The sequence below is a fragment of the Melanostigma gelatinosum genome (assembly GCF_949748355.1).
Source record: "Melanostigma gelatinosum genome assembly, chromosome: 5".
In the NCBI taxonomy this organism is placed as follows: Eukaryota; Metazoa; Chordata; class Actinopteri; order Perciformes; family Zoarcidae; genus Melanostigma; species Melanostigma gelatinosum.
In genome coordinates this window covers 14,362,590-14,387,667 of record NC_136638.1, presented here as the reverse complement: position 1 = coordinate 14,387,667, position 25,078 = coordinate 14,362,590, and the positions used below count along the sequence as shown (strand labels likewise).

Below are 25,078 nucleotides of genomic sequence, written 5' to 3'. Positions count from 1 at the left end.
TAAATAATGCAGGAGAATGCACAAGCAATAGCTTTTCAATAAAGTTTTATTGAAAGGTACAATACATAGGTTAACGAGATGGTGTATTCAATTCGCCATTTTAAATTTGGAAACACTTTTTTTTTGTCACTCAAAGAAACTTCTGCTGGACAGGGAATCTGCCAAAGAAAATGCAATACAAATTGCAATCCACATTTCCACTGCAACAAGCTATTTTTTTTTTTTGCTGTATAATTGACAACTGAAATCAATAGTACATTACAGTACTTAACTGTGTAAACAAATCAGAAATTTGTGAAAACAACTCATCTGTAACCACCGGCTCAAACAGTACGGTCAGCCATACGCGACTTGATCGTCGACGGCCTCACGTCACTGGAGAAGACCAGAACTCCCTCTCCGTATCAAAATAAAAACAAAAAATCATCACCTTGGGTAGGAGTGTGCAAACAGGACAGTTCAGCAACCTAGGGTGGGAGTTAAGGATTTTGGGCCCGATTTCTTGGTTCCATTTTTGCTATTCACAAAATCCTTCTCCCTCCTCTTCCACATGGTGGACTGAGGACCTAGGTGGTTACATACTTATTAGCTTAAAACCAGCAACCCGTTCCAGGAAATACCAAACACCGTGGAACGGATTTTATCAAGATCATACTGTACACTTGTGCAAGCCACTCGACCAGGAAAGTAGAACTTAGCAGGATGGCGGTAGATAAACCGTTCTGACGAAGCATTACTCCTGGTCAGTGGGGGCAGATAAAAGACTAGTTGAGTAAATCAGTAAGAGTTCTTTTGAGCTTTTCCTTAAAGACATCCACCATCACCGATGAAGGTCTGTAAGGAAAATAACTGGAGCTGTACGAGGGTGACCACACTGCAAGAAATCAACCCGAAGGTTGCATCCAATTTAGGGACAGTTGCAATTTTCCCCCTGCATGTAAGGTCACCCGTCCGTACCTCCAGGGATTAACAGGCTGACTCGGGTATGGTGGGAAGATGAGTGATCTTGTAGTAGCTGTGCTTCAGCTGACGTGCAGTTCTTCCCGAAATAGTCCAGCGAAGCCTCTGGCTGTTGGGCCTGGAGCACCTGGTGGTGGCATATTCAGCCAGGCACTTTCCAACCAACTCCCGCACGCAAACCAGGTCCCCGTCTCTGATCTGCACAGAAGACAACAGGTGGGGGAAAAAGAAATCGTTATCAGTGTCCTAATTTCCACTAATCCTAACATTAGGCAATCTTTGTGGTTCTAACCAGACGAAGCCACACAAAGCGATATAAACAGTTGGTACTTACATGCAGCTGCTGCTGCAGAGCTTTCAGGGCCTCTGCTATGTTGTCGGTGTACTCGGGGTCGTGTTCTTCCTGGGCCTCGTAACACAGAAGAGCCATTGCGAGCAGAGACGGCTGCAGAGTAACGGATCATAGGTTCGTCATCGCAATAAAACTTTAAACACAGTAAATATATCTTTCTAAGAAAACTGGCAGAGAAAACATGACATTTTAATAATGAATGTGCTCAAAACAGACTACTTTATACTAAACTACCACTACAAACATGAAAGCTTTTTGACTTTTAAGTCAGATGGTTAGCAAAGTGGAATGGCCGCATGCCACTTAGACATTATGAAATAGTGTAATACCATACAAACCACCTTTAAAATGTTGACAGGTTTTGGCCTACCTTTATTTTGGAGAAGACAAATGAGCAGTGACAGGCTTTCAGTTGGGCCTCCAGTCTCTCGAGGCTCAGTATCTTCTTGCTGTGAAACAGAAAATGCTTTTAGTGTCAACTTAAGAGAGCTCACTAGACAGGACATCAAGAACAACGTAATATCACTGATCATGTTTTGAACAGATTTGTTTTCTAACACTGTCCGTTCCACGAGTCTATAAACCTACATGACTTCACGTTGGACCGTGACTGTTGCCGTGAAAACATTTAGCCTATTATTCTCTTTAAAGCCAAATATGAGAAGACACATGTTAGTGGAGTAAATATAAATCATTGTGAGTCATGGTTCAGCCCTGCAGGTTGATGTGACCGTATGTCCTTACCTCTCAGCGTCCAGCTGCTGCTGGATGTGGCTGTGAAAGAGGCGGAGGAAGCGGAGGGCTGTGGGGGCCTTCACCTTCCAGTTAAGCTTCTCCATGATGATCTTCTCCATCCTCATCATGTCCGACACCGTGAAGCGATTCTGACTGATGCGGATCAGTTCGTTGGCCAGAGGCACGTTCTTCTCCTCTTCTACAGACTTCACGGCAATGTAGAAGCAGCACAGGCCCACGCAGGTCAGGTGCTTTGGTTGAATCTGGGGAGGACAGGGAAAGGAATTTAGAATTTAAAGCAACCGTTTGCTATTTCTAGGTGGCCAGAAAAATGTGCTTTCCAGGTATTAATGGATTTCAAACCTTCATCACGGAGAGGAATCGATCCAACAAGCTGATGGCCAGTGAGAAGGTCTCCGAGCTGAAACCAAAGAACCTGGTCAGAGAGAGCAGGTCCTTCACCTCCAGCTCCCTCAGCCTGGCGGTCATCCGGAGACCATTGTCCTGGGAGCTCTCGATGAGCCTCAAGCCGCTCAGCTTCGGTTGGTATCGGCCCTCCAGATCAGTCAGGGCCTTCAGCTGAATGGCAAAGGGCTGTGCTCCGGGTCCTGTCACTGTGTCGATCATCTGTGCAGATAGGGAGGTAGAGCTGAATAATTCTGACTAAAGCACAATATTATTGACTCCAAGTCTCAGTGCTGATGATGTGACAAGATCGTGTGTATGTCTGTAGAAATATGTGAAACCATAGGTATGGCTACATCTACATATATTAGAGCGGAAACGATTAGCTGATTAATTGCCCATTATCCACATTATACACACACAACTATAGTGTGTCTAATACACATGGATGCTTTAATAAAACACTGTTTGGTAATACGGTCTCTGATATAAAATAATAATAATACTGTGGATATGATGACCAAGCAGGTAGACATAAATAGTTTCACTCTGCTATAACATTCAAATAAGTCACTAATTTGCATCTGTGAACTAAGAACAGACGATATCTAGCCTTTTCTGATATCAACACATCTCCTACGCAAAATGTCAACTGTCCAATGTAATTGATACCACAGCCCAAATGTGGGAACGAACATATCAAACTATACATTAAACCGAATGGTTGGTCATTTTAGAACAGTTTTACTTCAATGAGAAACAGTTAAACGCACCTACGTATAAAACGAATGTAGTTTACTAACAACAGATCTGGATTGGCGATATGTATTGCGTAAGAGCCCTGGGAGTGTTTCCACATTTTTAAGTTATCCAGTAACAAGCAGCTGTCATTGAACTGGACTCAACTGGAATAGGCAAAGGGTGGTAACTTCAAACATGGATAACCTTACATACTAACGTTACATACCAGGGACATGTCAAACTAAGTTTATCACAACTTGAAATAGTATATTACCAAGGTTAATACAACTTTCTTATTATAATCACTCCTCTATGAAACACGTTTGATGGACCAGGCCATGCTCGTCACAGGGTCATGTCTCGACATGTCCTCCCGTACACACTAATGGAGAGCTAACGAAGAGCCCAATGACAACAGACACAAGTGAGGGAACACAGTTTAAACCGTAAAACTGTGGTTTAAACTACGAGACATATCACTGCGGGTGATAAAACAATCTAACCCTGTGCTTCATGACAGTGAAGGGGACTTGACAAACTCGTTTGACGTTAAGAAAGTGACGCTAACCGTTAGCTAACGCTACAACCGCTAATGCTAACATCACTTTCTAACGGTCGTATCTTTGGTTTATAGTCTTCTCAGCTATGAACAGACAGAGTGACGTCTTTTACAGTCTAGTAAACCCTATCCCACTTTAAACATATACATACGGTTAGTAGTAGACGTGATATAGAAGGACGGTTGGTTCACTTACCTTGGGTGAAGTTACGTTGCTTTTTAATATAATTTTAAAAAGGAAAAAAAAGGTCTCCACGCACTTTTAAAAAGGTGAGTGAAAAGATATTTAGAATACAAAAAGTGTGTGTATGAACTTTCACTGAAGAAAGTTTTAAGCGTAGGTTAATTTCTGCCTCTGCACACCCCCTACCCTTGGAGTTAAGGCGATGGGGAAAAGGGCAGCCTGGCTATCAAGGCAGCGCTTTAGCCAGAACACGGGGAGCATTCATTGGTCAGCGACAGACAACATTCCTGCTTCTACATTTCAATTGGTTATATTTCCAGCCTCACACAGTTAAGTCCCGCCCTGTAAATACTGGTGACCAATCGCAGAAAGGGAGGCGGGACATGACCAAAATTTGTCTGACGATGTACATTACAGGAGAAGGGAATAACAGAAAGGAGCAAAATTGTTGGTGAATATTTTAGAAAAACGTGCAGGATTTCTTAAAATTTCATATGTTGTTGTTTGTTATAAACCAGGCATTGTCACACCATTCTGCCTCTGTTTAAAAAAAAAAAGGCGCTTACTGGCAGGTTTCTGGAACAGTCTGGAAAGACCATGAACCTGCTGAGACTAGCCTTACTGTCCACAACCCGTGGACCCATTTTCTGTCTTATAGTACAATTATGGAGAGAACGAGGCACGTTTTCAAAAGTATTTATTACATCAGGATATACAAATCTGCAAGTGCTCCCACACAGACCCACCATATAGATATACTGACATGAAGAGATTTAATCCTGAATTGATATACATCCAGGTTGAATGAAATACTTCTAAGTAGATATTTTTGACACAACATAAGGGTTGACATGTTTGCATGATAAGACACCTTTTAAAATGTTTAAATATAAGGTAATATTTGTACCATGACTGATTTAAAGTGCTTATAAATCATAATATAATGTATAATCCGTACAACATTTAACAGCAATATCATGTCACTTTGTAATATATATATGTCACAGTGTAAATCGTCATCAGTCGAAAACTACAAGCATAACATGGCGGACAAATGAAGTTTGCACATTTAGTACAAAAACTGAGGTTTTGGCAATGCTCTTTTAATACTTTTAGGAATGAAGGTTAGGAGCCATGCAGAGACCATGCTACACTTAAAGGAGAGGTTAGTAGACATGGAAGACTTCAGGCTGAATAACTTCCAGGGATATTAAGTGCATTTCTATAAAACTGTTATTTCACATTGTAAAAATAATACACTTGATTGCTAATCTGTGATCTTTTGATGTTGTAGAAAGTCTTCTAATTCAAATTCCTTCCTGAGGTTAAGGAGCACGCAGATGGAAGACTAAAGAAGCTATGAAAAGGAAAGAAAAACCATGTTATTCATCCAGACAAAGTCAGTCGACAAACCTCGACAAGATGAGAAATATTGAAGTTTAGTGCAAATGGTAATTGGGTTTCATGAGCAGTTTGTTATTTGTCCCGTTTGCTTCCACTGAGGGAAGGCAAAATCACAACTGAAACTTGAATTAAATGGATAATGCTTTTATCATGTTTCTGTGATAAGTGAAATATGAAATGCTTTGTATCATATAAATGACTGACGTGACGGGAAGTCACAGAGAACTGAGAGAGTTTAAGAGGAAAGGTTCAGCTGACAAACACATGAACTGATGCCGTGTCTGGTTTTCCATTGACATTATTTATTTGAATATCAATAATGGCAACATATTTGCTCATTTTCAGACTCACTGTAAATTAATTCCATTATTTTCTTTATAACTTTGCATAGAGTGGGGTTAGACAAATAAATGATCTTCTACTATCTCAAACTACCAACAGTTAAAAAGAACACGTATCAATAATCATATGTACATTCTTAGAAATTCAGTGCTAAAAACCCAATAGACCATTCAACTTGCCAATCATTGCACATGTTAAAACACAACATAACTCACAGTCATCGCTTCAATTCAGTCGGTGACTAAAAGTCTAATGTTCTATGACAGGAGATGAACACACATTCATGACAAAAACATAAAACAACACAAGCTTCATGTTATGAAAACACTCCATGGATTGTGTGTCTAGCAGAGTCCGCATTAGGGACACATTAAACACACTGAGCAAAGCTACCGTTTTGATCCATAAATATACAGTGGCTTATAGCCATCACATATTTCAGGCTGACATACGAGTCACTGTGAATGGTCCACACATACTGTGTCAGTCAGTAATGCCAGATATGACATTACTGAGTGACACCCTCACGCTCTCTCTCTTCCAATGCGGATGGCAGACACATTCCTGGTTCCCTGGATGTTTGATCCATAAATCAACTGAAAAGGGAAAAGAAATAAGACAGAATATGGGAAAAAGAAGAAATGAAGGATTTGAGGAATAATGAATGAATGAAAAGAATAAATGAATGAAATGGGTATGCAACGGTATTGTGGTTGGAACTTCTTTTAACATCCATAGACCATCATTCTAGGCTATGTTAAAAGTCCAGTCCAGTTTTTGACATTTTAACATTTAAATCAGATTGTTTAAAAAAAAAAAACTTGAGGAAAGCAATTTCTCCAAATGGGATTTATTCAGGCCACATGAATAGGTGAAATCAGAAACTGAATTTGGAGAAATGTTTCTCAATCTGACCACTCAAATCAAGAGTTTAACCTCTCTTTAGGGTCATATCCAACAAAACACATGACGCTGACTCCAGAGCACAGCTAACCAACCATGAGTTCACCGCCAACAATGGTTGCATACAAATCAATGTTTCCCTGTCACTGAAGCTGTCTGGTGAGACAGAGAGGAGAACATCAGCTCACTGTTCACACCACCCCTCAACCAAAGCAGATATCTGTAGATAGTCTGTGTATGTACGTTTTGAGCGTATATAATTGATCCCAACATAATGTTTCCACCTGCAGAAATGACTACGGCTCTATGTGGGATGTCTAAGTGTCATCAGTGTTGTGCATGTGATGTGAGCATCGGTGAGACCGGTGGCATGAAAACAGAAGTGCCCCTGCCTGAGATGCAGTCTGGCAGGTCAGCCTGCAGAGACATAAGCATCAGGCTGTGTCATGCAAGCTGTGACCCTCTCCGCTATGTCTGGGCACACGGTGTCAGTCTGAATCTGTCCACGTATCACTTTCTGAGCCAACATGGCTTCTGGGAAAATAAATCTCATTAATCACATTGTACACCTTCCCCCCTCTGTCCGACCAACTCCAGACTGGCTTAGAGAAGACACGGCCAAGGCTTGTGAATATAATATATGTGTGATATTTTAACAAATTAAGTTTTTAGTGTTACTATTTAGCGGATTTTACCGCATGGTCTGACAACAACGGTGTATGAAAGGAACCACTTGAGCAGCACAACAAATACCGGTACACACAGAAGCTTTGACTTACTTCTTCTTGTCTTTGTCCTTCTTGAATGGTTGTGAGCAGCCTTGGAGAGCCTGTCCCATCAGCGTCTCAGCTGCAACCTTTCTTCTGTTGAAGGCGTTCATTTCCTCCTCCAGTTCTCGTCTTTTCTCCTCCAGATTCTTCTTTTCTTCCTGGTGCATCCGCTTGAGCTGCTCAAACCTCTCATGAAGCTAGAGATGATGGTGATAAGACGGGGCACAATGTGAGACAGACCAAATATGGTCCGTTTTGAATGAGTAGTTATTTTACGATCATGTCAATCCTCACCACTTTCTCCTTTTGTTTCAGCTCAGCTTCTGTCTCCTTCACTTTGTTGACAAACATCTGTCTCATTTCTTCCTCTTTGTGCTGCAGATCCAGGAGGAACTCCTTCCTCTTGGCTTCGTATGTGTCCTGAAGGCTGAAAATCAGAGTAAAAGCAATGTCAAGATCAATCCAATAACTTATGAGTCATAACTGGAGCAATGAAACTAGCATGTTTCGATTGAAGAGATGATATGGTCAACATCTGACCTGACACTTGATCAAAATGCTGTTTAATACGGATGTGAACTGGGAACATTTTAAATTACAGTGTCACAAAACAATGTACTTCAAATTACAAAACATTAGACATAAAACATTAGAGTAAATGACCAAATAAGGTCATAATGTTGCATAGATGACATTGTACACTCACTCTAAAATACATTAATACTTTTAACAACAAATAACATTTCTGCATGTATGTATATGTATTTTTGGTGATGACTTCCTGTTTACAAAGTTGATGGGTTTTGACTGTACAGTACTACAGATGTTCCCTGGTTAACATATTACTTAATTCTTCACTGGCTGTGACATTCCTTAAGTTTAAATGATGCAACCTGATTTAGTGAATGACGAGTCAGTAATTAAGCTCGTAGTTGAAAGGGACTTTACAAACAAAAAGGTGTATAAATAGCTGGTTCAACCTAATCCTGAACTCCATCTGAACATCAACATTGCTTTTACTCTGATTTTCAGCCTTCAAAAAGCAACTGACATGTCATGTGACATTTCATGAACACAGGAACTGGAGTTACTCTGGTTTCTCGCCTATATTAGGAATATGAAAAAAAAAAGGTTCAGATGAGTCAAAAATAGAACCAAATACAATCAATGATTTATGCTGATAGTTAAATAATTAAACTAGAGTCTAAATTGACACATAAAGCGTCACACTCTTCCTTTAAGCTCTAATTGGTTGATGAAAAGTGAAAAATCTCATCCCAATTCCAAATCAAATAAAAGTCATTCATCAGCACGGTTTTTACGTCATAAGAAAACAGTTGTGTTTTTGCAGTCCCACTGAGGTAAGTTGTCCAGATGCATCACATCACTGCTCCCCCTAATTTCACCTGAACGACTGGCTGTCCGGGTCCGTGTCCTTGAAGCCCATCTCTTCTAGCTTGCAGCGACGGTAGAGCTCGTAGTGTCGAGCGTGCGTTTGCTCCCGGAGATCCTCCATGTTCACACGCAGCAGCATCTCCCTCAGCTTCACAAAATCACAGTGGTTTTCATTCTCCACTGGAAAAAAGAAAAGAAGCTTGGTCATTTTGCACTGACTGAAAATCTGAAATGAAAACCCGTGCTCATAAAAACTGAGAATCATGATATCATGTTTCTATCTTTTTGGGACTTGATGATGCTTGTAAAATCACTTCAGCCAACTCACCCTGTACTGATCCCCAGGGGTACAGCCTTGCTTTCACCATCTTGTTTCCCACTTTAACGTCTTCTAAACTCCCAACCACAGCAAAGGGAAGATGAGTCTGTAATGTATCGTCGTGAAATTGTTACAATATGTTTAAAATAATACCACTGTTGTTATGTCCGGGATCTCATTCTGCTGTGGAGATATGCTACTAATTATATGTCGACGTTGGATTCAAATGTGGTTTTCATTGTTACAAAACCAAAAGATGGATGTAGGCTAAAGAATACAGTGGAGGAGAAAGTGAGAACATTATCTTAAGTATTGTATTCAGTCTTTGTGTTTCTAGGACTCACATTCATGGAGCTGTTTATCTCTGCAACAGCTTCATCCTCCGTGGGGAACTGATAAATCTGTACTCCATTACTGACCAGCTCACTCATAATCTTGATCTTCAATTTGTCCAGTTCGCTCTTGGAAACCGTGTCTGCCTTTGCAATAACCGGGATGATGTTCACCTGCATGGAAAATCATAACATGAGGGACGGACTGAGGAGCAAGTTGACTGCTGAAAATACACAGTGAAAGATTCTGTATTCACCTTGCTGTCCAGTTTCTTCATTGTGACGAGATCAAGAGACTTCAGGGAGTGTCCGGTGGGAGCGATGAAATACAGGCAGATGTGGATTCTTGTGTCGTGGCAGTTAAATAAGGAGCGTTTTATTTTTAGCTCCTCCTCAAGATACCTTTCGAACTGGGTATCAATATACTCAAGAATGGGTTTATAGCTGCACAGAGAGAAACAACACAAGACATAAAACAGGAGCATCATTATTTTATCCTTACATGCATGAACAATAAACTGTACATTGCTTTCATGTAGTTTGAGGACATGTTAGTATTCTGGCTACAAACTCTGCAACTACAGCCTCGCAGCCAAGAATGTCTGCTTTTTCTACTCCCTGCTGTTGGAGCACTCAAACGTCTATTGAGATTGCATTAGTTCTACCACGCATTGCCATATTTCCTTTCTTCCCACCAAATTTGCATGCCAGAAACTGGCCAGATCTCTTCCTCAAGTCCACACTGTGTAAGTGTGTTGGCTGCAGGACCAGAGCAAGGGTGGAAAAGATGAATAGCTGGTGCTGAACTGACCAAGAAAAATGTCTACGAAGTTTTAAAGATCAGTATTAAAACAGCACTAAAAATGGCTGTAAAAAGTTTTCTATACGATTTTAACAACATTGTATATTTTCCTTCCGTCGTGCAGGACAGTTTTACACATTTTTTAAATATGCTTCTCTCTCTGGGAAGCATTCAGTCAAACTGAAAGTCAAATAAACATCTCCAAGAATCTGTACCTTTGTTCTTTGTTGATCTGGTCTCCAAACCCGACAGTGTGCACAGTGGTCAGCTTGAGGTTGACGTTGCTCTCCTGCAGATCATAGGTTTGTGGGCGTAGCTGCACCTCAGTCTGATAGTGGCTGGCTTCCTCATTTTCAAATGTGGTATTGAAAAGAGTGTTCATTAATGTCGACTTGCCTATCCCTGTCTCACCTTTAATAAAGAAGAAATGACACATGGTGAACAGAGATGACCATTTAAATTCCCCCAAAAAATGCGTGACGTTCATAGCACGAACTTTGCTCCTGGGTTCAGACGTACCTACGCAGAGGATGTTGAAGCAGAATCCCTGTGCGACTGATTTACTGACCAGCTGATCTGGAAGACTGTCAAACCCCACATGACCTCCGAGCTCCAGGTTTCGCTTTTCTTCGTGCTGAGGTATTCGGAAAAACAGGAAGAACAACAATCTATGAAATAAAATGACGAGGTTAAAGAGCCGCTTCTGTCAGATCCCGTCTCCGCATTCTGCCTTCAAGCTTAACAGCATTCTTTGCAAATGAGGTCATCTCATCTTTCCACTTAACACACTGAATAGTCCAACCTATAAAAAGGTTCTGCCCCAATATCACAAACCAAATTCCTCCTTTACAGACACGCTAATCTGAAGAGAAAACAAAAAGCTGTGAGAATCACATGAGTTGTGCAGCACAGATGTCATTCTTTACACTGTGTGTCCCGTGTCTGTATGTGAAGCTCAGCCATAAGTTCACAGCTGCTGACAGTAACGGTTTGTGATTATATTCAGGGCTGAAACTTAATTATTACAAATATTTGAATCATTGATTAGTCTGTTGATGAACAGATTAGATATAATAGATAGATCGTAAATTAATAGCCAAAAAAACCTCTTTCAGAGCCCAGAGTTACCTCTTCAGATTGCTTGTCTTGCTTAACCAACTGTACAAAACCTAGATATTTAAAAAAAAACATTTTGAGAAACCAAAAAATTGTCTTTTGATATCTAAATGGTTATGCAAGCTAATAAAAACATGATTAAACTCACTGCACATATCTTCCAACCATCATGCTGTGTATACTTTCCACGTTCATTAATATAACACTAAAAATGCATCGCGCCGTTTGAATCTGAACATAACAATACATACTATATAGAATGTATATTGTATCGCTCCAACACAGCACACATCCTGATTTACTGGCGTCATGCAAAAGGCTCAACATGAGGATCAGGATGTGTTCAATACAACATTCATCCGTTTCTGTCACACACACACACACACACACACACACACACACACACACACACACACACACACACACACACACACACACACACACACACACACACACACACACACACACACACACACACACACACACACACACACACACACAAGAGCTCTTTATCTAAATGTTTCACAGGGATGGGAGGAGATCCAAGCTGCTGGCTGCCCTGCTGGTACCCATAACTCCCTTTCACAGACAAACACACCACCTCGACCTCAACTTAACAAAGTCTTCCATCATTTGCAGCCTGTGAACGGTACACCGAATACAGGGCACGTACTACAAGCTATGGTGGCGTTTTAAATAAACACATTTCCACGAATGACACGTTTGGCCAATACATCATTTTGAGGAGCTCGCTGCCACTTTCGGAGGCTGCTGTTTATGTTCATCCTCTTAACTTCGTGCCTTACTGCCTGCTGTCCTGTGTTTCATTTGAACCGCTTGTTCCCATCAATTCAGCAGCCGCGTACACCTGTCACAGTGTTGACGTAGTAAAAAAAAAAGAAGATGCAAAGTGTCGATGCACACGCGTCGTGCGGGTTTATGCCGCACAGTTGGATGCCTAAGTGCGCCTCTTTCTCTGCACGGCTCCACAGATAGCACGCAAACATACCGGACGACGACGCATCGTTTTTCAGCTGAAACTCCGTCTTTACTGCGCGTCATTAGACATAACAAGCCGTCTCAACACCGCAGCGCACCGCGTCTCATTACCATCACCTTGCTCTCACATATACACACCTGAATGCTACGCTATAGTTCATGTTCTACTCTGACGACACCAAACCACGAGCCACTGCAGGCCGCCAGACAGCACATCATCATACTTACTGCGAAAACGTCTACATCATTGGCCGCCATCGTCAGAAGTGGCTGCGTGCAGGAATTATCTGTCTTCATCCAGAACCTGCTCTCTCCGCGTTCACACACGGACAGACTCGCGCTGCTTTCAATATGGCCACTTGGAGGCAACACCCCCCCTGTGCTGGAGGGCGACACTGCATCAGCTGCAGCGTTCCAGCCTTGATAACTCTGAAAGCGTTGAGTGGAAGATACGTTTTGTTTGTGTCTTTACTTCGACAGATTAGAGCTTTTGTCAAGGACACGAGCATTTGTCACATAAATAGTAGGCTGGGCTGTAGTAATAGCTTAGTTTGTAACAGATTATCTCCATTTTTTCTCCTCTATTTCATACTCCTCTGGTATGTGAATCTAATTTCAGAAACAGCAGGTTGACAGTAATGCACGAGTAATATTCATCTAATAATATATAGACCCCTCTGACGGGGGGCCATTATACTGCTTGAGTAGTATTAATACTTTTACTTTTGATACTTTAAAGTATTCTGTTGCCAATACTCATGTACTTGTACGAGTAGATTATGAATGTAGGACTGAATGAAGTATTGTAATGTTGAGGTTTTATGGAAACATCCATTGCTATCATACATAAACATATAATTGCTGTCTTGTTGTTGTTTGAATGATGATCAATATGCATGTTTGTAAAGCGACCTGTTATGTGAACCATTCTATTTTTTAGTCCAGCACATTTGCACCATTTACCGACTGTACTCTTTAAGGTTTCCAGAAACAGTCTGATTTATAGACATTGAAGTTGTTAATTGTTGTGTTTTTAGCCTATATGTACTTTTTATATCTTCTATCGCCTATTCGTATTTACATATGGCTCAATGTTTGTTTACTTTTGTTTTGCTTTGTTGTCCTTGTTTTAAGATGTATTTTATGGATGTGTAAGTATATTGAAATCAAAAACAAACAAGTCAAACTCCTTGCATGTGTAGCCTACTTGTACTTGGCCAACAAAGCTGATTCTGGTTCTTATCAAATGTCACAAGGAGTCCATGTATGCTTACTATATTTATTTTGAGAAAATATCAGTTAATAACGTGAAACACTATTTTTTAGGCTAAATGACAACAATATGACAATAAAGTGTTGATATGCCAACCAGAAAATGTATTTTCTGTTTCAAATAAACTCAATATATAATATACAAATATACTCAAGTATAATTCCATCACATTTGATTTTTTTTTACAATGGGCATTTTTTTAATGACTCAATGTAAACATACGAACAACTACTAAATATACAGTTCGTCTTCAGTCTTTGTTTCATCGGCTGTGGTATTGATCCACTTGTAAAGCTCAGCGTTTAACGGGAAGAGACATCACACAAAAGAACGAGTGAGTTTATTTGGCGAGGCGCCGGAAGCAGCAGGTTGGAGGAGGACCACAGAGAGGGGAGCACGGGCAGAGAAGAGATCCCCCGCGAGCGTTATCTCAAATATCTGTTATATATTCACAAAATGGCTTTGACCCAAGAATCTCTTTTGTCTTTTTTACTGGAGCACGGAGGCAAAGTGAAGAACTCGGAGCTGCTGAACAACTTCAGGAGACAAATCAACGGCGGCGATCCCGCAGAAAAGCAGCACAACAGGGATCTGTTCAAGAAGTCGGTGAACAGCGTCGCTGTGGTGAGGCAGATCGACGGGGTGAAGTTTGTGGTTGTGAAGAAAAGGTACCAGGACTTTGTTAAGGAGGCGGCGCGTGATGAGACGCAGATGGACGACAGTCTCTCGAGCCAAAACACCAGCTTTTCGTACACATCTCCTCCTCGAGCCGAGTCCGCGAGGGCGATTTACTCTGACATTGAGAACAATAACACGTGCTGTGCCTCGAGCATAGATGGCATGTATTATAGTGAGTCTTTGTGGGGTGTGCAGGAAAGGAGGCCGTTATCAAGAGACGGTAGTAGTGCGGATACGACCACCGTTAAAGTCCTGAATATCCCCGGAGATCAGGCGAGCAGAGCGAGCACATCTGGAGCTGTGTTCGCCGTCATAGCAGTAAAAAAACCCACGAGAGACTCTGCACCAGGTACACAGGACGGGTCACATTCTCGAGTGCATCCGGATTTAACGTGGGACAGACCAATCACGTTGGCCACCAAAGTGCCAACTCTGCATCCTAACTTTCCAGCTTGCAATGAGGGGTCACAAGGTGACTCCCAGTGTTGGAAAAACAGACCAACAGAGGATGTGCAATCCACAGTTTTCCCCCTGGCCAGGCCCCAAAACAAGAGAGATGATGCAAAGTACTCAGAGTCAGTACCTCTGGAGCCATTAGCTCATGAGTGGTTGGTAAAGTGCGCAGCCGGACTGTGGGGTCAGATCTATGGTTTGCTGCTGCAGGACACGCGCTTGGCTCAGAAGAGAGACTTCATGTCAGGTTTCACAGCGCTGCACTGGGCTGCAAAGACCGGCAACAGCGAGATGATACACAAGCTCGTGGACGTCTCCAGGAAAAGAGGCACTTACGTGAACGTCAACAGCAAAGCACACGGAGGATACACGCCTTTACACATCGCAGCCATGCACGGGCGCAGCGACGTGATGGTTTTGCTTGTGCAAAGCTACGGGGCGAATGTAAATGAAAGAGATAATGACGGCAAGAAGGCCTTCCATTACCTCGGCCATGGTGTGTCAGCGGAGGTCAGAGCACTTATGGGAGGACTGCAGCAGAGCAAGCACAGGCAGAAGACAGAGGAGGAATACAGAGAGCACTCAAAGGGCTTCAACACGATTAGCAAACTGTTCCAGCCTCACAAGAAACAAAAGACAGCAACTACATGTGCTCATGACGGGGGAGAATTACACGGATCACAAAAGAAGCTGTGAGATGGAAAACAATACAATTGTGGTCGAAAATACTGTCTTAGTTTGTGTGTTGTAATGATATTAGAACAACGTAAACCATTTAGGTCACTTAAAGTCTATAACTGAATTACAGATGTTACTTATTGCACCTCTCTTACAGTGTTTCACTGCTGGATGTTCTATTGATTAATGTTATTTATTATTGAATTATTTTTTCTTTCTTTAGTTGAATTCCATGTATTAACAATGAATATGTGATTTTGAACTAATATAATTTATTTTTCTGACTAACAACCCCAACAATCAGTGATATTCACACATATATTCCCTAATGTGTAATACATCTGTAGACTTAACCTCTTGATTCATAACTTCAAAGTTAAAGAAATATGAAAACAGTCCACGCCTCAAAACATGTGATATCAACACTGATGTGAATCATGTCAATGCTTCCTGCTTTTGTGCACAAGCAGATCATGTGTTTATGATATTCTGACCATCAAAATTAAAGTTATCTGCGAACCAGGTGCAGAGAAAACATTGGATACCTTTGTAGAAAAATAGCAGTAACAGTGGTAAGATTTTTGAAAAAGCTACAGTACCTCTAAACTTAAGTAAAAGCAGAGGGGACCTTTGTGGGGGCCACTTATGCAAAGCAGGCCAGACTGGGTGGTGGAACGTCTCCTTTATCAATCTCTTTGTGAACTTGGGCTGTAATGGATGAGCAAGGCCTCCCTTTGTGGGACAACATGGGTTTCATTCTGTGACCTAATGTGGTAAAACAAATATATAAATAGGTCATTCTAAGCTATGCCCCAAATCAATCATTTCAGTATTGATTTGACAAGATTTCTGCCAAATATACGTGTTTCCATGATTTCCTATTAACTGCAAAAGAGAAGCCAAAGATTAAACTGTAAACTGTGTTATTTTTTTTAAATGGGAAAGAAATAAACTTCATGGGGAAAACTAACAACCCCTTTAAAAACTATCTTGTTGGTCAAGTTGTCATTGATGAATGAATTACCTCTTTCCCAGATCAGGAATGCTGCCTTTTTGTGTACTGTGTGTGTGTCCTTCCTGGCAGAGTCCCAGATGACATGAAAAGTGTTGGAGCTCAGACAATGAAGCCAGAAGCAAAACTGCGCCAGAACAATGTTCTTTGTCTCGTTATCTGGAAAAGACGCTGCTTGCATAATGATCCTGACAAAGGACAGCTGCACTCACACCAACAATTCAACAAAGAATACGACATTGTGTTACATCCCACCACAAAACTTTGCAACTGAAACATCAGGGATGTGTATCTACCAGGGTCCAGGTCTGTATCATTTCCTGTCAGTACAAAATGGAAAAGTACATCATTTTGTCGAACAATTTTAGCTACTTCAAATCAGTGTAATATTTATATTTGTAGTAGAACATGATGTGTAAGTGAGACACAGGTACAACCTGCGTTTAAAGCCCAGCTGGTGGTTCTTAGCGGATACAATTAACCTTCATAATATGAAAGTGTTGGATGGCACAAACTTGATTTTTTAAAACCTTGCAAGTAGTGAGGCTAAATATTTTAAAGCTGTTCTGTGGATATTCGAGGAAAAACATACAACAATAAAATGATTCACACCCTAAAATCAATCAACATTAAATCAATGATAATCCTATCCAACCATGGTACAAAACACTTATGCTGATGAATATGGAACTTCACTGGTGTTTTATAACAAAGACACAAACACTATATCTGTGTCTAACCAGTGGCCACACCATGAGGGCTAATTACAGCTATTTCCACGACATAACATGAGCATTGCTTTGTCTGTATCATGTCTTCATTTTGAGTCAGGACCTCTTGATGAATCACATTACATGTTTGGTATTATCTTCGATACTTTTTACAGATAATGGGCAATGTTGTGTCCCTTTATTTGCTCTTTGTATTTCAGGCCAGTAGAGGGCAGGCTTGCTCGTATTAATATTCACAGTTTAAATGGTCACTGAAGTAGTTAGCGAACAGGATTTTCATGGGGTTAGAAAGCCTATATTGGTAACCTTAATTCTAACTTGTCCATATTGAACTGTTTAAAATGTTATAAGATTACAAAGTACAAAAGTTAACAGTTTAAGAGAGATGGTGGATGTAATGTCTGCCCTCTAGTGGTCAGCAGCCTGACAGTAGCTTCTGTCATTTTTTTAGGAGTGAACAGTGTTGAGCTATTTTCTATAAATTGAGACCGAACATTATTACAACGTTATGTTACCTTCTTGTGAGCCAATCATGCACATCTGGTCTGAAATCATTACACTAGGACAAATAATATTCTGTTAGCGATGCATACGTCTATTTTCCCGAAACTTTAAGTTGGAGAAATGAACGTTACATGTTAACTTTAAACCAACATGGCAATATTAGCAGCTTTCGCATTAAATGGTAACATTACCGCTAACGTTAGTTGTTACAGGTTTCAATTTTCAAAAGAGTTAACGTTAATTTATCTAACTTAGCTTCTCAGAGTTGAGTAACACAAAACTCAATTACATTAGTCATACTAAAGAAATAAAATAGAATATTTGATACCTATATATAAAATATGAGGTGTACATTATGTCAGTAATGGTAAAGTTTAGCAATTAATATTGCATAACGTTAGCTTTAATGTCATTTGTAGACTAATTAGTTACTCCCAATCAGAAACTCATCATTATGACTTTTCTTTTTCACCAAAGACGGACAGTTGATATTTCTAAACATATTTCCAAAATACAAACACAGGTTTCTTCAATAGCAGACTAAATAATTGGGTTTTCTTTGTAAAATACAAGGGGACATTAATACAACTCTAACTAAAATAACTAACGTTATACTTAAGTGGTTAAATTGGGTACTCGAAATAGCCCCGGATGTTAGTCTTCAAAATAAAAGCGTAAAATCTGTCTCCATAAAAGTCCTTATTTTGTATGCGTGTATCTATGCTTCTAAAATGTGGTTAAAAATAACTTTTTGTGATTTTGCTCTTTAAATCTTAATTTTAATCGGATTACTTCGAGCTTTACATTAAAGTGCCAAAATACTTTCAATATCTGATGAGATTCGTGGATCCAGGATAGGCCACAGCACTGTTTAATTCAACTTAATTAAGCTATCATTTGAAAGCATTTTGCTAATTTTGCTGAATGTGAGATCACGACTGAATCTGAACAAGTTATAAATTGTGTCTCTTTACCTGAGACAGTAGTGATAGCGTTGATTGGAAACACCTGCGCATGTCGAGCAGCAGCAGCAGCACGTGCTTGCGGTCCTGTTTACCTCGAGCTCTCAGGGGAGAGTCTCTCCAAGCTTTGCCTGGTTTCGTTATTTATCATGGAAAAACAAATGCTGATGTCTGCTGTCCTTCGTTATTTCCGCACTATTTTCTTTCTGCTGCTGGTCGCCTGCAGCTGCCCGCGGGTCAGTGCTTCTCTGGCTGCCTCGAATGCGCTGCACAACCTGGGTGACTTCAGCTACCCGTACGGCAGTATCTTCTCCCCGCTGCTCAAGGCCCTGTCGGAGCACGGAGGGTCGAGGTGGAACCCGGGACTGAAGAAAAAGATGAAACCCGAGCACAGGTACATGAAGTATCTCACGGAGGTTTACTCGAAGTCCTCCCGAGTGGAGAGGAGTTTGGAGGGGCGCGACATCTACAACACAGTCCGACTGATCAAGCCACAGGATGAATGTCTTGCACAAAGTAATAAAGGTGAGCAGGTTAAGCAGCAGTATTACTGCTCCAGGGTCCCAGACCTCCAGAGTCACTGTGCTTTGAATAGTTTGGTCATATAATTAACTGCATATTTGTTAGGTTAATTCCCCCATTTAAGAATTAAGAACAATATAGACTAAGAGGGCTCCTGCATTATTCAATATGTGGCTCTGTCTAAATCAAGTTTCCAAAAACTTTGCATTCAGACAATCTGGGGCTAGGTTTGATGATTCCAGTGAGTTCTCGTTTATCTCTGTACTTAAACGTGGAATGCTACAGAGGTGGAAGGAGGGTCTACAATGGTTTTCATCTCATTAGTGGGGTCATAATAAGATCAGATATTGTTACGGTGCTAGTCTGAAATTTACTACAGACGATACACAAACCAAGCTGCTTGTCGTTTGGCCCCTTTTAAGGGATTTGAGTAAATCTCAGACAAAAACATTAAAGGTGGATTGAGATGATGCTATTTTCAGCCCTATGGCAAGAGCAACTGATTGTTTTATGACCGTGATTTCTAATATTTCATTACCGCATGGAAATTGGACAAATATTTCTAAATTGAGCAAATCCGTGTCTTTGTGAAAATTTTGTTTCGGATACTTCAACAGGCTCGTGTACAAAATGTTCTTTCTGGATTATTGTAACGTAATCATGAACGCACATGGACATTTGTGTGACTGACGTGTAATGTGTGTCCATGTTTTCTCATTTTCTCCTTCAGGGAACTTTATGCAGGATCTTTCCTATTACCTTGATCAAGTCAGAAGCAAAGAACGGCTTCTGAAGTCGGCCCTGCTGTACAATTTTGACCATGCAGCACCTCTCAGCTCTGTGTGCTACCTGAGTCTCGGGGAGCAGGACCACTCAAACCAGTGTCAGCTGTGTCCCGGGGTCCATCACGCCGGGAACTTCACAGTCAGCACAGACGCAAAGAGCAAGAGGAACTGGGTGGAGGTTGACGTCACCTCGTTTCTCCGGCCTCTCTTAAAGCTCCAGAAGAAGAACGTCCACCTGCTCATCAACGTCACCTGTCCAGAGGAACAAAGAGCCGGTGGTGATGGGCGCAAAGTCCCACTGAAGTTCACCCTGAGGTCGCCTCTTCTGGTTCTCCATCTCTACGACACCAGCAAAATCGCCCACCAGACGTTCCTAGTCGATGCCAAAGCAGGTCAGAGGCCAGCCGCTGCCGTGAACACATTTCCCGAGCAGATGGTCTTCAAACCAGAGCAGAGGATGGGGCGAAAGAGGAGGTGGAAGAGGGCATCTTCAAAGAGCAAGCGAGGCGATAAAACTCTGGATATCCACCTGCCGGAGCTTCTTTCCACCTCTGAATTCCCGACGAGCGACTGTGCCTTGTATGATTTCCGGGTGCGATTCAGCCAGCTCAAACTGGATCACTGGATTGTTTTCCCACCAAAGTACAACCCCAGGTACTGCAGAGGCATCTGCCCGAGGACCATGGGCTTCATCTACGGCTCCCCTGTCCATACCATGGTGCAGAACATCATCTACGAGAAGCTGGACTCCTCCGTGCCCAGGCCCTCGTGCATTCCCTCCCATTACAGCCCCCTGAGTGTCATGATCTTTGAGGAGGATGGCTCCTATGTCTACAAGGAGTTTGAAGACATGGTTGCCACCAGATGCACATGTCGCTAAGCCAGCTGCCAACATGTCTGGGCTTTTTTTCGTCTCCTTTTTTTACAGGCTGAATAGAACATCACCACAGGCCTCCTCAACAGTCATCACAGGTGGACTTTATCTGTCCAAGTATTAGATATTCTGACCAGGCTCAGTGATTTCATGAAATTATTAAATCGTTGCGCATGAAGTTTGATCTGGAGCAGGTGTGTTGACTTAAACAAAGTATTTTATCCTTGTGGAAAGGTGACATTTATTTCCTTTTTGTTAAGGCGTGACAAGAAAGGAAGCCAGTGCATCCTATTCTTCAACTTACTGTTTGCAACATATTTAATATGACACTTGAAGAATGAGTGTTGTATGATTTTGTATGTGTTTTTTTTTTTTAAAGTTATATTTTTGTTAACTTATTTTGGGTGGGGGTCATTATTCTTTAATTTAACACAATTGCCAAGTTTTAAGTAGCCCTGTTCTGGAAAAAAAGCTGAAAAAGCAGTCTCAAATCTTTTACATGTCGTTTTATTCTTGGGGATTAGAGACAACTGTCTGAACGGCAGCTGACCTCATAATGTCCAGAATGAAAGTTGTCGATGTTTCAGTGTGTATTTATTACTTCTGGTCCCTGCGTGACTGCATAAGTATGAATTGATTTATGAAATTGTACTGGTTGAATGTGACTAAATGCATGTCATGTCTATTTATGCAAATGGTATGAATTCACTGTGTGTCTGTGCTCAGTTTAGGGATATTCAAAAAAGTAAAAATATGAAGACGGATTGTCTGAAAAGTTGGAAAACATAAAAAATAACACTCATAAATGTTGTCTGTAAATGGTCATTGAACATGGGGAAAATAATTATGCACTAAGGAGAACGATTTAGATCCTTGCAATGGAGTGTTTACTCTGTACTGAGTCGATGGTGCTAAATACACATTATGCTTTGCACAGACTCTACTCTCAGTAAGACCATCAGAGAAGACAGTGTGTACTGCTACAGAAATAGTGTCAATACGTCCTACCTTCCTGAAATGTTTTCATTGATGGTCAAGAACATAATGTCGACCTGGATGTCAGTTCACAGGAGATCCACAGCCTCAGTCAGAACTCGATCTCTTTGTCAAGTTGGTGGTTAAGTTTTGGTTTTATACTCTCGATCTCCATGGTTGTGTATGCGGCCCCTCTTAATCTTCCCATCTGTTGATCAATGAAGACACAAACGGAAAACTGAGTTTATCTAAAAAGAAAAGCCACATATAAGGCCGAGATGCTGAGCAGACCGTAGTGTGTATATGAACCAAGATGTGAAGCACATTAAAAGCCTGCATCCTTCAGGCTTTCTGAGGCCTTTACCTTTTAATCTGACGTCAACCTCTAATTGTGGTTCATAGTCATGACATAACCATCAACAAGAACCACAGTCACTGTGGACCAAACCAGTTGATACCCAGATTAAACGCGTCTCAGAGTACATTTAAAGGACTGAATAAATCCTTGGTGGAGCCGTTACTGTATCGTGACTAAACTCCAGTCCGCCAGGGGGCGACAACGCCCTCCTTGTTAGCAACCACCCGAGGCCTGAATAAAGCGGAAGGACGCCGGAACTTTACCAGGAGATACTTGTTTGAAACTGCAAGGTAAGCTCCAATGTCACGATTGTGTAGTTTTGCCTCCATTAGCTTTTATCACCGGAATTGTGTGGGATTTATCTGGTTTATTGTAGTGGGAGTCAGCTAAGTGTTTTGTTTTTCGACTAGACTACTACGTTAACGTACCAGACCAGGAAGCGTTTCAAGGACCTTAGCAGCTAACGTTAGCCTGCTGGCTCTAACGTTAGCTGACTATGCTAACCTTTAGCGATCACGGCTAAACAGTCGAGCTCATCTCGTGCTCTCTAAATCTCCTTTAGGATTGTTTTGTAGTTTTGCAATCATGTATTTAGATAATCGGTCGCCTGAATTGGGATTTGTTCCCTTACAGTTAATGCATAGGAGCTTTAATGAGTAACTTTAATACGCTTTAGTAACGTTACGAATTCACTAACATCTGTAAAATAAATATAACGTTATTACTGTAATTTACTAAATATTTTAAACGACATTAAGTACAATTTGAGATGTATAAAACACTAACTTATGATCACATAATATCCAGCAAGTCATGCAAAGAGAGTACCTCACCAAAGATCATTATTAAATAGTCAATGTCAAAGAAAGTCACACTCGTTAACGTTACATATATCAACTCGTTTTTTTTCTCGAATTATTACAGATGATTATCAGTTATGTATGAAAACAGACGGACCAAACGGTGAACCCCATTTTTATATTCTAAAGTTGTTTATTAGCCCTAATAGTTCAGCTGCAAATTCAGTGGTTTTCATTAAACAGTCACATTGAACACTAAGATAAACTGAAAATATCTGTGGCTCCTTCTACCAAGATGCACAGAGCTGTGAGAGTGTCATGATATATTTTCAAAACTATTTAATTCTACAATTTAAGGATCATTTATTGTCATTATGCTACACAGGGATGCACAACTAATGCAGATGTAGCCCATTTGCAACACAAGAACAACATCACCCCAAAAAAAACAGTATCGCATTCCTGTAATCTTTTTTTTTTTCTTCAAAATTGCATGAAAATAATGTAAACAGCAGCAAAAAAAAAAAACATTCTCTGGGCAGATAATATGGCCGACATCTTAACATTACAAATTCATCATCAGGAAAACATTGTCCATCAACTTTGACGATGTTTGAGCACAAAGCATCATGATGTAAACACAGACTATTTGCATTTAGTACAATGTTGAAGAAGTAAATGTCTTTTTGTCATTGCAGGTTAGCTCTCTTGTAAACATGGGCCGCCACTTCGGAGACTTGGCCAAGATCAGGCATATAATCACATACAGTCTGTCCCCCTTTGAGCAGAGGGCTTTCCCCAACTACTTCTCCAAGGGAATCCCCAATGTGTGGAGAAGGTTCTCAGGCTCTTTCTTCAAAGTTGCCCCCCGTGAGTTTTAAAATTTCTGTTGCGTATATCAGTATTTTACATTCAGAGCCAGTAGTGATACTCTTCAGAATTGTTTCTTGAAATATTTTACACTCATCTCATGATGTCAACAAGACACTGACTTAAAAAATGAATTATCATAAATAACAAGTACATGAAACAAAAGGCAATATATGGCAGGACCTGTGCACAACACCGTGTCAGTCTGTATGGCATTGTAGGCAGTGAAAACATTTTATTTTTGACAATTTTGCTAAACTACTAGACATGTCAGACTAAAATGGGGTTGTATACATGGAATAGCAAAGGGTAATTTTGGTTTTCAGGTAGGAGGGGATGCTATTGATACAATCCTATATCACATTTATGCAAAAATCTCCTAATGTCATTATAACAAGTGACTGGGAGTTGGTCTGGGGTCAAGTCATATTATAGGCCTGTTACCTGCTTTGACCCCAGCCTCTGCTGTGGTTTGAGTCATAAATCATAGTTGATGACAAAAAGAGCAAACGAATGTTTGATGCAACAATACTGGCAAATGACAAGCACATGCCCAGAGGTGCTAGCAGCATCTTTCTTTACTGCTGCTCTTGTAAATGTAACCCTATTTTACCCGACCAATTCAATAATATTGCACACAATAACATTAACAATAACACAAGTATTTTGTGTTATACTGTATATTCACTTGAAACTTGCTTTGGTTGTTTTTTCGATTGTAGATCATGTGTCTGTTCAGTATAGGGGGATTGAATTACATGGTTAATATTCCTTATTTCAGGATCTCTGCAGGGATGATACGATATTTAACAATTTGTTTTAATATTTGACTGCCTGGCCTTTATTGCACAGCCAGGTGTGGCTAAACTCAATTAAACAAAGAGATGCTCCTGGTTCTTATTTGTTTTATAATCTTTGTGTTGCAGCAATGACCTTGATGTACCTGACATACACCTGGGGCAACAGTGTTTTTGAGGAGGGCAAGAAGAAGGTCGCAGCTGACTTTGAGAATGACGAATGAACTCCTGCCACCTTTATGAACGCTACCCTCTGTTATTAATTCCAGCTGTATGTTTCACCAATAAAGAAGAATAATATTTATGTGAAATCAGTCTTGATTGATTTAATTCAGCCACCTCTTTTTGATCGGATTAATGTTAATTTAATGTGGGTGTCAAATGAATGCTAGTTTTTTTTTTTAACACCTTATAATGCACATTTAGTGTTGATGTAACGAGTCAATCAACAGAGAATTAACAAGACTACAGTTTTGAGTATTGCTTAA

General features: G+C 40.7%; 5 protein-coding genes across 5 annotated transcripts; 3 read left to right on the top strand and 2 right to left on the bottom strand.

The window, feature by feature from the left end:
* Nucleotides 1-28: 28 nt before the first annotated feature.
* Nucleotides 29-4,162, bottom strand: ccng1 (cyclin G1). Its single transcript, XM_079268973.1, has 6 exons — nucleotides 3,949-4,162; nucleotides 2,411-2,674; nucleotides 2,057-2,310; nucleotides 1,683-1,761; nucleotides 1,295-1,405; nucleotides 29-1,158 (listed from the first exon to the last, which is right to left on the bottom strand). Exons 2-6 carry the CDS (start codon nucleotides 2,672-2,674, stop codon nucleotides 967-969), a joined length of 900 nt encoding a protein of 299 aa, XP_079125099.1. The 5' UTR covers nucleotides 3,949-4,162; the 3' UTR covers nucleotides 29-966.
* Nucleotides 4,163-4,695: 533 nt separating this feature from the next.
* On the bottom strand, nucleotides 4,696-12,591 carry LOC306777175 (septin-8-A-like). The gene is made up of 10 exons (XM_079268191.1): nucleotides 12,547-12,591; nucleotides 10,723-10,837; nucleotides 10,419-10,614; nucleotides 9,659-9,845; nucleotides 9,414-9,575; nucleotides 9,079-9,175; nucleotides 8,762-8,930; nucleotides 7,650-7,782; nucleotides 7,365-7,552; nucleotides 4,696-5,293 (listed from the first exon to the last, which is right to left on the bottom strand). The coding sequence occupies exons 1-10, from the start codon at nucleotides 12,574-12,576 to the stop codon at nucleotides 5,239-5,241; spliced, it is 1,332 nt and encodes a 443-aa protein (XP_079124317.1). The 5' UTR covers nucleotides 12,577-12,591; the 3' UTR covers nucleotides 4,696-5,238.
* A 1,456-nt stretch (nucleotides 12,592-14,047) lies between these two features.
* On the top strand, nucleotides 14,048-15,418 carry sowahab (sosondowah ankyrin repeat domain family member Ab; the record flags this gene model as incomplete). The annotated part of the gene is made up of 1 exon (XM_079268775.1): nucleotides 14,048-15,418. The coding sequence occupies one exon, from the start codon at nucleotides 14,048-14,050 to the stop codon at nucleotides 15,416-15,418; it is 1,371 nt and encodes a 456-aa protein (XP_079124901.1).
* Nucleotides 15,419-18,758: 3,340 nt separating this feature from the next.
* gdf9 (growth differentiation factor 9) lies at nucleotides 18,759-20,796 on the top strand (the record flags this gene model as incomplete). Its single annotated transcript, XM_079269404.1, has 2 exons — nucleotides 18,759-19,134; nucleotides 19,862-20,796. 2 exons carry the CDS (start codon nucleotides 18,759-18,761, stop codon nucleotides 20,794-20,796), a joined length of 1,311 nt encoding a protein of 436 aa, XP_079125530.1.
* Nucleotides 20,797-22,335: 1,539 nt separating this feature from the next.
* uqcrq (ubiquinol-cytochrome c reductase, complex III subunit VII) lies at nucleotides 22,336-24,901 on the top strand. Its single transcript, XM_079268308.1, has 3 exons — nucleotides 22,336-22,413; nucleotides 23,622-23,793; nucleotides 24,720-24,901. Exons 2-3 carry the CDS (start codon nucleotides 23,640-23,642, stop codon nucleotides 24,812-24,814), a joined length of 249 nt encoding a protein of 82 aa, XP_079124434.1. The 5' UTR covers nucleotides 22,336-22,413; nucleotides 23,622-23,639; the 3' UTR covers nucleotides 24,815-24,901.
* Nucleotides 24,902-25,078: the final 177 nt, after the last annotated feature.

Bases quoted from the DNA above. Each gene is read 5' to 3' on its own strand.
- ccng1 (XM_079268973.1), bottom strand. From the start codon at position 2,674: ATGATCGACACAGTGACAGGACCCGGAGCACAGCCCTTTGCCATTCAG. The intron at 1,406-1,682 runs GTAGGCCAAAAC...GTTACTCTGCAG, and splicing joins TTGTCTTCTCCAAAATAAAG to CCGTCTCTGCTCGCAATGGC. The intron at 1,159-1,294 runs GTAAGTACCAAC...TCTTCTGTGCAG, and splicing joins CTCTGCAGCAGCAGCTGCAT to ATCAGAGACGGGGACCTGGT.
- LOC306777175 (XM_079268191.1), bottom strand. From the start codon at position 12,576: ATGGCGGCCAATGATGTAGACGTTTTCGCA. The intron at 8,931-9,078 runs GTGAGTTGGCTG...TCTTTTTTCCAG, and splicing joins CCCCTGGGGATCAGTACAGG to TGGAGAATGAAAACCACTGT. The intron at 7,783-8,761 runs GTGAAATTAGGG...TCTGATTTTCAG, and splicing joins CCGGACAGCCAGTCGTTCAG to CCTTCAGGACACATACGAAG.
- uqcrq (XM_079268308.1), top strand. From the start codon at position 23,640: ATGGGCCGCCACTTCGGAGACTTGGCCAAGATCAGGCATATAATCACA. The intron at 23,794-24,719 runs GTGAGTTTTAAA...TTTGTGTTGCAG, and splicing joins TTTCTTCAAAGTTGCCCCCC to CAATGACCTTGATGTACCTG.